Source organism: Protopterus annectens, chromosome 5.part0, assembly GCF_019279795.1.
Source record: "Protopterus annectens isolate FY-2018-M chromosome 5.part0, PAN1.0, whole genome shotgun sequence".
Taxonomy (NCBI): domain Eukaryota; kingdom Metazoa; phylum Chordata; order Ceratodontiformes; family Protopteridae; genus Protopterus; species Protopterus annectens.
The window spans coordinates 315,451,362-315,463,642 of NC_056735.1; the positions used below are offsets into that span (position 1 = coordinate 315,451,362).

The 12,281-nt window shown below is 43.6% G+C and overlaps 1 protein-coding gene across 1 annotated transcript in view; it reads left to right on the top strand.

The window, feature by feature from the left end:
• CCHR5.PART0HXorf58 (chromosome chr5.part0 CXorf58 homolog) overlaps nucleotides 1-12,281 on the top strand; it is a 776,822-nt gene that overhangs the window by 509,252 nt on the left and 255,289 nt on the right. The window contains exon 8 of the mRNA XM_044072297.1: nucleotides 9,065-9,294. Within this exon, the coding sequence (XP_043928232.1) occupies nucleotides 9,065-9,294 (230 nt within the window). The remainder of the gene's footprint in view (nucleotides 1-9,064; nucleotides 9,295-12,281) is intronic.

Below are 12,281 nucleotides of genomic sequence, written 5' to 3' on the forward strand. Positions count from 1 at the left end.
AGTGCTCCCAAAAGATGTCAATTACAGATGGTCACAGTAATTTCATCTATTGCCTCAGAGCCATTCACTTGCAGGAAACTTGTTCCTTCTGTCACTCCTTTTGCTCCAGAGTTCTCCAGGAGCAGAAGAACAAGTTAATTCTGAAAGGTATCCTCAAGCCTTCCTTTGAGGAAGACTTGGCAAGCTCTTCTTCATCATCAAAGTCCCATTCTTCGAGAAAAGAGAAGGTCAAGTCGACCAAGAGACATTCTCCAGCGCCGACTGTTTTATCTGATCTTCCTCAAAAAACATTAAAACTAGATAAAGCTTCTACCTCCTTGGCTCCACTGTCCTCGGAGCCGGTCGAGGTGGTCAATGTTGACACTGCAGTGTTGGCCCCAAGTTTATCAGAGCCGACTACTGAAAAATTCATCGCAGCCAGTCCAGAGATCTTTAGCTGATCTTACCAACCTTAAGATCTCCCATTTTACAGAGATCCAGATCACCTACCCTATCATCCAGATCCTCCAAGAGCCTGTCAGAAGATGTGGAGAGAGTAATGCTTAGACTCCTGAAGTCTTCTGCTTTGCCCAAATTGTTGGCTCTGACCCAGTCAGTTCCAGAGCCATCTGAGTCCATTCTCCCTATTGTGGTTCCTCCTCCAAGCCGAGTCGGGCCTTTGGAGCTGGATATTTTGGTGCTGCTTGTTGTGGAACCCTCTGTTCCAGCTCCCCTTGTGGCTGTCTCAGAGCCGAGTTCCACTCCGACACCTTCGGCGCCATCTGTGGTGTCTAGTAGCCATGCCGAGAATACCCTTCTGAGGACCCCCTCGGAAGAGGACATGCAAGAGGAAGCATGTAGACTCCCCTGATGAGTCCATCACCTCAGACACTGACCTAGAGGAGTCAGTAGCTCACCAGTCAGTCTCAACTAGGACATTTGGACCTGAACCTCTGCAGTGCCGAGTCTCTCTCTTGGTGCATCGGCTAGGGTGAGCTCGGACCCTACATCCATCTTGGAACCAGGGCAGTCTTCGGAGCCGGAGAGATCTGCATTTGAGATGATGAGGAGTGTGCTGTCTCGGTCATCAGCTCTGCACAAGGGTACTGATACTCTTCCCCCTCAAGCACCGACCTCTGTCTCAGCACCTTCTCTCTCTCTTGGTAGCAGAGACCCACAGCCTCAGGAGCCCCAGTTGGGTGGCCCCCAGTCTTCTGAGACCTCCCCAGAATACCCTTCTGAGGACCCCCTCAGAAGAGGACATGCAAGAGGAAGCATGTAGACTCCCCTGATGAGTCCATCACCTCAGACACTGACCTAGAGGAGCTGTAGCTCACCAGTCAGTCTCAACTAGGACATTTGGACCTGAACCTCTTCAGTGCCGAGTCTCTCTCTTGGTGCATTGGCTAGGGTGAGCTCGGACCCTACATCTGTCTCGGAGCCGGACACTCTGGAGCCAAGGACTACCTCCATTTCCTCGGAACCAGGTCAGTCTTCGGAGCCGGAGAGATCTGCATTTGAGATGATGAGGAGCGTGCTGTCTCGGTCATCAGCTCTGCACAAGGGTACTGATACTCTTCCCTTTCAAGCACCGACCTCTGTCTCAGCACCTTCTCTCTCTCTTGGTAGCAGAGACCCACAGCCTCATGAGCCCCCATTGGGTGGCCCCCAGTCTTCTGAGACCTCCCCAGAATACCCTTCTGAGGACCCCCTCGGAAGAGGACATGCAAGAGGAAGCATGTAGACTCCCCTGATGAGTCCATCACCTCAGACACTGACCTAGAGGAGTCAGAAGGGAGCCCCAGGTCATCCTCTGATGATGTCTGCTTTGTAGACATTCTAGAGATCCTAAAGCAGAGAGGCGGCTGGTCCACTGTCACCCCTTCTGATGAGGAGTCAGTGTACCTGAAGGCTTTCTGGTCTGAACCTTTAGCCTCTTGGGTGTCTCCACCTTTTGACGAACTCTTGGACCTGGTAAGTCGAAGGGTGTGGGAAACTCCTGATGCAGTGGAGCCAGTTCCCAGAAGACCCAACAAATTTCTCTTGGCCCCAAAACAGAAAGAGTTTCTGTCCAAGGGCGTGCCTGTAGATGCCATGTTGGTGGTGGCGGCCACAAAGAAGGAACTAGCTTAGACTTAATCTGTCTGTCTGCCGAACAAGGAGTCTCGAACAATGGATAGATATGGGAAACGTATCTTCTCTTCAGCAGCTTTTACCCTTAGATCGCTGAACTATCTCTCACATTTTACTGGGCTTCAGAGAAATCTCTTCAAGGAGTTAGGAGATACTCTTCAAGGTACATCTACTGAAGGAGTCCTTGAGAAGGTGTCTGCTCAGTTGTCAACCTTAAATTCCATCGTGAACTCCTCCATGAGGCTGATGATCTATGCAGCTGATGGAGCGAGCAGGGCAGCGGGTTTGGGAGTTTCCCTTAGGAGACGCTCCTGGATGCACTTATGTAATTTTGCGGAGCCTTTCAAGTCTACCTTTACCAACGCCCCCTTTGATGGTTCTTCTCTGTTTGGACCTAAGATAAAAGATACACTCACCAGGTGTGAACAAGAAGGGAAAACTCTCTCTGCTGTGAGAGTACGTTTTACTGTCCCTTCTAGACCCATATTCCAAGGGTCAGAGAGGTGGTAAAATGTGGTTGAAGAAGTCCCAGATGCACAGGGTGATTCCTCCTTCAGAGGCAGAGGAGGAGGAGCTAATGGTAGACGGTGCCCTAGAGATGGGGGGGGGGTCCGTAAAACCAGGGTGACAGCGATTCCTTTCAAGGCTGTCCCTATCCAGCGCTCCTGATGTGGGGCCCGGCTGTGCTTCTCTGGAGCCAGTTGGGGGTCACTTGTTTTTGTATCCAGAAGCCTGGCTAAACATCTCCCAAGACAAATGGGTACAAAGAATAATCACCAGAGGATACTCCATACCCTTTTCTCTTCCACCCCACACTCCCAAGAAGATCCCGGATGTTCCACCCAGTCACAGGGATCGAGCAACTGTAGAAGTTGCTTTCAAAGAGAGTCATCCAAACCATCCCTGCAGACCAGATAGGATTTGGAACTTACTCCAGATTCTTTTTAGTGCCAAAACGAACAGGGGACTGGAGGCCCATCTTGGACCTCAGCAAATGAAACAAATCTGTAAAGAAGGCCAAGTTCCGGATGGTGACACTGCAGTCTATACTCCCTCTGTTAGGGAAAGACAATTGGATGTGCTCCATAGACCTCCAAGATGCATACTACCGTATAAAAATGGACAGAGCATCGAGGAGTCATTTACGCTTCCGGCTGGGAGCCAGTCATTACCAATTTTGTGCTCTGCCTTTTGGTCTCACCACAGCCCCCAGGGTGTTGACCAAATGTATGGCGGTAGTGACAGCTCCCCTGAGACATCTTGGATTCCAAGTGTTTCTGTATCTGGATGACTGGCTCCTGACCACCACCACCAGGCACCTACTCCTGCAAACAGAAAAAAATACTTGGAGTTTTTCATTGGTTACTTTAGCCAGTACTGAGGGATTCAGTTTTTTTTTTTGTACCTACCAGAGATTCGACCATCCAGCTCTGTTCCCAGCTGGGGATTACAATAAATTGTTAAAAGTCTGCCTTATCGCACTCTCAATTTGTGACTTTTTTTAGGTGCAGAAATAGTCACAGTCACCATGCTAGCTTGTCTACCTGCAGACAGAATTCAAAACCTCAGGCAACAAATTCAGTTTGCTTCCTCTTCAGAAAGTCAAGGCAAAGACAGTGCTGAAACTGTTGGGGACTATAGCCTCTACCATAACTCTAGTCCCACTAGCCAGACTGCATATGCAAATTCTCCAAAGGTTTCTATTTTCCCAGTGGTCCCTTCAACAACTGCCTCTATCTCACTATATCCTCATAACAGAGTCATGCAAAAAGGACCTTCATTGGTGGATTCAGCCCGATCAGCTGACAACAGACACTGCATTTCTCCCTTGCCAACCCATTGCTACTGTGACCATTGATACCTCACAGATAGGTTGGGGGGATTATCTAGGCAGGACTGTCCAAGGCACATGGCAAGATCACGAGGCCCACCTGCATATCAATGTCCTAGAGATGAGAGCAGTGCTTCTAGCATTGCAAGCACTTCACTACTTTCTTCCTCTAGGGACGATAGCAATCCAACTGGACAATATGTCAGTGGTATGGTATCTAAACAAACAAGGGGGAACCAGATCTTACCCACTTTGTCGTGAGGCTCTTCATGTTTGGCAGTGGGCGATATCTTCCCAACACTTTCTAGTAGCAGCACATATCCCGAGGACAACCAGTGTGATAGCCGACAAGCTCAGCAGGGCAATCTTGATGCCTTATGAGTGGTCCTTGAATCAGGAAGTAGTGGAACAGATCTTCCGCAAATGGGGACAGCCTTGCTACAACCTCTTTGCCAGCCAGATCAATGCCAAATGCAGCAGCTATTTCTCCCTTATCCCCCCTCCGGGGGAGTCACTGAGAGACGCACTTGTTCACTATTGGCCTCTGGGACTTCATTATGCATTCCCCCCTTTTCCACTCATATCGAAAGTGATCCAGAAAGCAAAGTTCTTGGGAAGCAAAATGATACTGATCACTCCTTACTGGCCTCTTCAGATGTGGTTCCCCTTTCTTGGGCCTCATCTCCTACACGATCCATGGACTCTGGACCCAGTTCCAGACCTCTTGACACACACGTCAGGCTCCCTTTACCTCTGCCTCCATGCCCTCATCTTGACAGCATGACTGCTCCACTTCCATCCCTAGTCAGGCTTCATGATCTTTCACCTGCTGTACCCACATCCTTACGTCTTTGCATTAACATTCCACTAGGAAGTTATACACTAGCAAATGGAAAAGGTTTTCTAGCTGAGCAACGGAAAGAAATGTAGATCCTTACACAGCATCCATCCCTGTGGTGTTAGAATTTTTGCCTGAACTTTTCCATCAGGGATCAGCTGCTGCCACAATTAGGGTCCAGTTGGCAGCAATATCTAACTTTCATTTGGGACAACATGAACCTAATCTGATGTCCCACAGATTATGTAAAACCTCTGCTTTGCTAAGACCTCCTTTTAAGGAATCTGTACCTCCTTGGGATCTGAATTTCGTTCTCTCCAAATTAACTTCTCCGCCTTTCCGAGCCCACACATTCGTGTCAATTGAAGTTTCTCTCTTGGAAGACCTTGTTTCTAGTAGCTATCACATCAGCTAGACAGGTTTCAGAGTTACAAGCACTGTCAATCAAGCCTCCTTATTTGGTTTTCCACAAAGACAGTGTCCCTTCGTACAAATCCTTCCTTTATCCCTAAAGTTTGCTCCCAGACTAATTTGAACCAAACTATAGAACTGCCTGTATTTTTCCCTAATCATTCCAACACTGCAGAATACAGATTTCATCAACTTGATGTTCACATGTAATTACGGTTCTACCTTCACAGGACTAAAGAACTTAGAAAGTCAGATCAATTGTTCTTGTCCTTTTCTGAGTCCAGAATACGTCTGCCAGTCTCTAAAGTGACCCTATCTAATTGGATTTCAAACTGTATTTCCTTCATTTACTTCTCCAATGGAAAGACTCTGCCGTTCAAGATTAAGGCTCATTCCACAAGATCCCTGGCCACATCTGCTGGCTTTCAAGCCAGAGTTCCAATTGACAGTATTTGTGCAGCAGCAACTTGGGCTGCCCCTCATACCTTTGTTACTCATTACAAACTGGATTTGACCTCCAGGGGTAGAGCCTCTTTTGGTTCCACGGTACTCGGGAGTATATTCCCGTGAGCCACCAGAGAAAAAGGTGCTAGGGATACTGTCCCATATGTAAGAATGAAGACGAGATAGGACTACAGAACATAAAGAAGTTATGTACTCACCATAACGTTCCATGTTTGTAGTCCATCTCGCCCATCATTCTTACGAACTCACCCACCTACCCCCCGTCCTGGAAGGGTCTGGTGACAGGATAGTGTTGCCTTGGTAAGGTGGAGACCTTTCATTATTGTTGTTCTTTCTGGATAACCTTTTCTATCTCTCTATAGTTTAACAGCAAACAAGATCTGATGATTGTACTAGTGCACTATGGGATACCTACCTAGCCACGAGCCAACTAAGAGACTTTGAGCTTTGTAATAGGCTGAGTCTGAGCCGAGGATCGGCTCCAAACCCGTATGTAAGAATGAAGGGCGAGATGGACTACAAACATGGAAAGTTATGGTGAGTACATAACTTCTTTTTATGGATGAAAGCATTTTTTATGGATTTTATGGTACTTGCAAAATTGCTAAATAACTAATAAAGAGCAGCTATTGTGTTACATTGTTCCCAGATGTGGTCTCTGGTATCACCAGGCATCAGTGGAGGTGTTTTGCTTAAAAGTGGTCTTGGTTTCCAGTGGTGGATGTCCCTTGTGCCTTCTTCCTTAATTTGACTGAATGACTGATTTGCTAGTTTGCTAGCTTGATTAACTGAGTGGCTGATTGGCTGCAAGAGGGGCAACTGCAGGTTCATAAATTCAGAGGCAAATGCTGTCCAATCAGTCTATAGACCATTTAGAGCCTAGTCATAACAATATCAGGAGTTTCCTCCAAATTTGAGAAGGGACTCACTTGATAGACCAGGAGATGATTTACAAATGTCCATTCAATTATCCAGTTTGATCTTAAGTGCAGTAATGATAATACTTTGTTTAATATTTAGATGTAGTTTGTTTCAGATATGAAGGATATGTTGGGATAAGAATCTACTGTCCCAATGGATCCAGCTTATTTGTTGGTGGATATTTAAGGTCTTTTGCATGGCTATTTGAGGAATCATTTATTTTACGAAGACAAACTCAAGAAGAGCTGCTGTTTTTTTTCATGGAACAAAACGTTAAACATAGATCAACAAAGAACCATAGGAAATGGAAAATAGGAAAAGTGCAACTATTCACTATGGATAACAAAAGGACTAAATCTATGATTTTTTCTTTTTTATTAGGAATCTTTGTGGTCTCTCAATTTGTTTGATATTTTTTCATAGGTACATTATGGCTTAATTTCTGCACGTACATGGACAACAAGCTATTTTGTTTTAGTTGCAGAACTAGATCATATGACACTAGTGGAATACCATAAAAGTGCATTAAGAAGCCATTCAGGCAGTCTAGAGGGAATAAATCCCCCGATTACCACCCAGTCAAAGCATGTTTGATTAGTTGCTTAAGCAAATGATAGAGCAGCAGGACAGGATAGACATTTCCATCCCTTGGAAGGGGGGAGGTTCTGTATGTGTCTCCAACGATGATCTCTGATGGAGGCTGGGGGTGTCATTAGTGGAGGCTTAGTCTAAACGAGTTTAAGGTGGGAACATGGATGTGCTTTCAATGAGGCGGGAACAGAACTTTACAAATCCCCATTGCATGCCCGCCCCTGACCATCATCACAGAAGTAGTGAAGGATGGAGGGTAAAACTTGGTAGATCATAAAATTACCCCTTCCCATCTTGAAGTAGAACAGCACAGCTTGAATCCAGACAGTGGACTGGGGTGATTGGAATGCCAGTAGACTCCACAAAGGATATGGGCACTGGGAAGGCTGTCAGAATGATAGAAGTGGAGAAAAGAAGAGATTCAAAAATTACATTAAAGAAGATTGTGTTTCCTTTATGTAAAACTGATGTGCTGTCACCATTTTTTGTTGCCTACAAGTGGAAAGTGCAGTATTATATCCAAATATGAATCATGTATCAGTTTCATTTACCATCTGGTCATAAGAATGGTGCTTTCTGCATTCTAGACTAAAAATCATTTAAGTAAGTACTGGCCTAGTGACACAAAAGCAGGGCATCTGTCTGTGCTGCTGGTGACCTGGGTTCAGGAACAAACTGGGTTGGATCAGGAGGGATAGGATGAATAAAATGATGGCCACTTCTTCAATCCTTGAGGTGAGTTTGGGGAAATCTGATGAATGTGTGATCTCTGGTGGAGACCAGGAGCCACACAGGTCATCTCAGATTTCAGGGGAAGAGCAGCAACAATAAATTGATGTATTTATTTATTTAATATTTGTTGACCGTGAAAGTCCAACTAGGACAGAGCCTATTTTCAGAGGAGGCCTGGGGAGGAAAGCTCCAGAAGCATGTCTTTGGAATGTGGGAAGAGACCAGAGTACCTGGAGGAAACCTCCACGAACCAAGGGAGAACATGCAGACTCCACACAGAAGGCACCCCAGCTGTGACTCAAACCGGAGAACATCTTGCTGTGAGGCAACAGTGTTAACAGCAGCACCACTGCACCGCCAGTTGCACTGGCCACTCCCCCAGATAGGAACCTTGACTGTTTCTTAGTTCTGCATCCATAACTCCCTTTTGAATCATTTAGTCTTCAGAGCTAGAAGTGAATTACTGTAATGCTTGACTTCCCATGGAGTTGGGAGACCCATCAAGCAAAGGATTATGCCCAGCAGTACCCAGTAAGAAGTACTTGGGGTTATCCAGGTTTAGGCAAGCATGGAAGTCAGGAAACGGCTAGCTCTGGGGTTAAGAAACATATTTAAAAAAATAAAATTCACTAAAATAAGGAGGATCTTTTGTGGTTTACTCTGATATTGATTAGAAACCAAATCTCTTGCCTTGAAATAGTTTGCAAACAACATTTCAACTGCCTAAGAAATGCATTTCTTATTTATTGCATTATTATCCATGGCTCACTATTGAAATGCCGACAAGCTGAAAAAGAGACCAAAAACACAAGAGAAGAGTAAGTCTTGAAAATTGCTCTTCTCCTTTAAACTTCTTTTTTATCAGAGTGGGGGTGGGGCAAGCCCCCCTTGTCCCCCCAACCGTATATATGCAAATGAGATCATCATAACTCAGAGAAAAGGGAATATTCTGAGAAATGGCATCCTAGACTTAGTATATGTAAGTCCTGGTCCTTCTTTTGGCCATTCAGTTTCTATATTTCAGGACCCATTTTAAATGGTTACCATTATACAAATTCAGAATTTACTTAAATATTTTTGAAAAACAGAAGACAAATGAAAAAAAAAGTTAAATTTCTTTAAATAATCATGAAGTTATCTTTCTTTTCTTTCTCGTTTTGTAGTATGCTAGCAGTCTAGATGAGACTCCAGCCTATCTTGGTGGCAAAGATAACTTCTGGAGAAAATTATCTTTGGAAAGCCTGCCCAAAACAACAATGATATATGATATTGCAGATTATGCTCACTCAAGGATGCTGTCAGAACGACTGAAAGAAAACCTACCATTACTCTTGGTGAAACCAAAGACTGAAGAAATACGTCTGAAGCAGCTTAAAGCACTTACTGAGAGAAGGTAACAAACTTCCTTGTCACTAGTGCCATTAATAAGACAGTGGAGGAGTCTGAATGCATTTAATATAATAAAGTGCAGCTCAGTTAATCTAAATTTATTGAAATATTTTAAAACTCTGCAGACACCAGTGATTGTTTTTGGTTAGTGGTTTATGGCATGTAACTTAACAAACTTTCATTTGGCATTTATCATTCTTCAAACTCTCTTTAGTAGTGTGGCCCTGGCTGATTGTCCCTTCTTGCAGTGATATTAGAGCATGTGCGAGTATGACTTCTGCAAAGAGGGCATATCCAAGCTCATTAAATATTTCCTATGCAAAAACATTTACATAGTTTACTGTGGTGGTGGTGCTGCCGTAGCGTTGTCGCCTCACAGTAAGACGTTGTCATGTTCGATTCTCAGCTAGAGCGTCTTCTGTGTGGAGATGTGTGTGAATGGGCGTACCTTTGTTGAAGGTTGTGTGTCAGGGCTGATAACTCGGCACGTAAAAATCTACTGCCAATCATTAGCGGACCGGAGTTCCGCTGTGGCGACCCCTAACCGGGAAAAGCCAAAAGATACAACAAGTAATTAGGGGCAGTCCCTTCATTCTTTTCCTCATTTTGCATCTAACATCGAAGTCAGTGTCTACAAGTAAAGTACATTCATTTTAACATCATAACTAGAGCAACAAGTCAAAAAGTTACTGTTTTTTAATAAATAAGCTTAAGAAACTGGAAATAGAATGTAAGAAGACAAAAACGACATGATTTCTAAGAAAGTCTGATAAGTAGCAGGATGAGAAAATATACACACAAATAATTCTGCTAAAAAGCAAACTCTGACTTTCATGTACTGCAGACTAGGTCATTCCAGGCTTTAGTATTTCTGACCCACTTCCAGTATGACTCTGTCCAGTGATCTGCATAACAGTTCCACATATAAAGTATCTACACAAGATAAGGAGAATGTGCCAGCTCAAGCCATTGTTCATGTGCTTTCCTTTCCTCTTGGACTTCATCACTGACTCAAGTCAGGTCTATATTACATCCTTAGAAGACCTCTTCAGTGAACGCCTGTTTGACGACAAGTAAACAGAGAAATCTAACTTCTTCAAGCAGCCATTTCAGCAAACTTTTTTCTCAGGCGAAAAATCACTTGGCCAACCAAAAGCAGACAAACTTTCAAACCCTTCAAAGTGGGGGGGCTTTGCCCCCACACCCACCAATGTGGGAGCTGTGCCCCCACACCCCTAACTAAATATACTAACTCTGAGATTGCACTACAGTGGGGATAAGGGCAAATTCCCAACGATGGCCAAGTGTTTTTTCTCCTAGGAAAAAATTCACTGACACGGCCATTTGTGGGAGTTAGATTTCACTGTTTATTGGTCACCGAATAGACATTCGCTCAAAAGGTTTTTCGAAGACGTAATATAGGCGCACTCAAGTCTTACCTCTTCTGTTTACATATAACTGTATATATATGGCATCTAGCTTACAGCTGAAGATTTTAGCATTATTACACCATTCTTGCTATTTTATCCTTTACTGGTTATTTATGTACACTGATAAATTCCAAAGACTATGACAAGCTTATGTACATCTGGCTCAGATCAACAAAAGTAATTCCAAGCAATGTTTTCCAAAAATTAAGCTTATCCATGAAGACCAATTCAGAATTTTTACAGAGCAAGTATTGGTGTACTATGCCACTGATGCACCTTCAGATTTCTGCTCTTCAACTGCTTCCACTGCCTGAGAGAAAAAGACAACCTTCTATTGCACCTTCATCACAATAAAGAAAACATTTACAAGGCTGAGATAGACTCCTACTAATAGTGAGATAAATATATCTAATGGTTTTGATGCCTCTTCTGTTTCTCCATCAGATGGTATTACTTTTGGGGAGGTTATTTTGTATATGAATGTCCTAGAAATTACCCTATAAATAAAATATTTTGCAGATCGTGCCACTTCAAGGTTTTGAGGAATCCTAAACTTCAAGATTGGACAAATTCATGGTGATTTACAACTTCCATGACACATCTGACTTTATTTGAACATATCTGGACTAATACTATCCAACATCAAAGAAAGCAGACTACTTTTGGAGAGTTTTTGTACACTAGGCTGGTATGACTGCTAACTCTCAGACTTCACTTGGCACAGCCTGCATCAACATCTCTCTTAATAAGTCTTCTGCATATTGGCCAAGATGTTTCCTGTCCCACTGTCTCTTTTTTAGGCAAAGATAGTCTCCTACATATGCAAGTCTACCAGTTCTAATCAGCCCTATACCAGTGTAGCACCACTCATCATTAAAAACCTAAACAAAAGTTGCCCACCATAGTGGCCTTCTTTGAAAATATAGACATCTACACATTCATGGAAATGTGGCTCTAACATTGTGATAATACACCTTCTGTATCTGTTTTTACTGTTTACCACTCCTTTCATTCCTCAGATGAGGATGGCCCTCTTTTGTTGGGAGTGTGTCCATTTTTGTTTATAATCCCATCACCTCACATCTACTCTAGTTAGATAATGATCTAGAATTCATGCATAGCATAGTACCTTCAGGTACATCTACCTTTCATATCATGGCCAACTATAGAATCCCTACTGTGATGCCCACAGCACATGAAGACAAGTTCAAGAACATAGAATCCTTAACCATCAAACTGAATACAGTCTTAGGCAGTTCCAAATATGCATCTATAAACTGGCTAACAATCGTCAGAAATAATTATACAAAACTGTATTTTGCTAGAATTTCCTGAGCTGTGCATTTGAACTGTTGCTGGAACCAGATTTGACTCCAGGGAACTGCATTTTAATTACTTAAGTTGTTTAACAGTTCAGACTTTTTTTACTGAGTTCAGTGCAGTTTTACTAACTGGGCACAACGTAGGTTGGCATTGTTTGTGAGCCTTTTGGGAACATCGCTAGTGATTATCTTGTGAGAGAGGCCAATTTGCTGCTACACTGGGAGTTTATATTACTTCT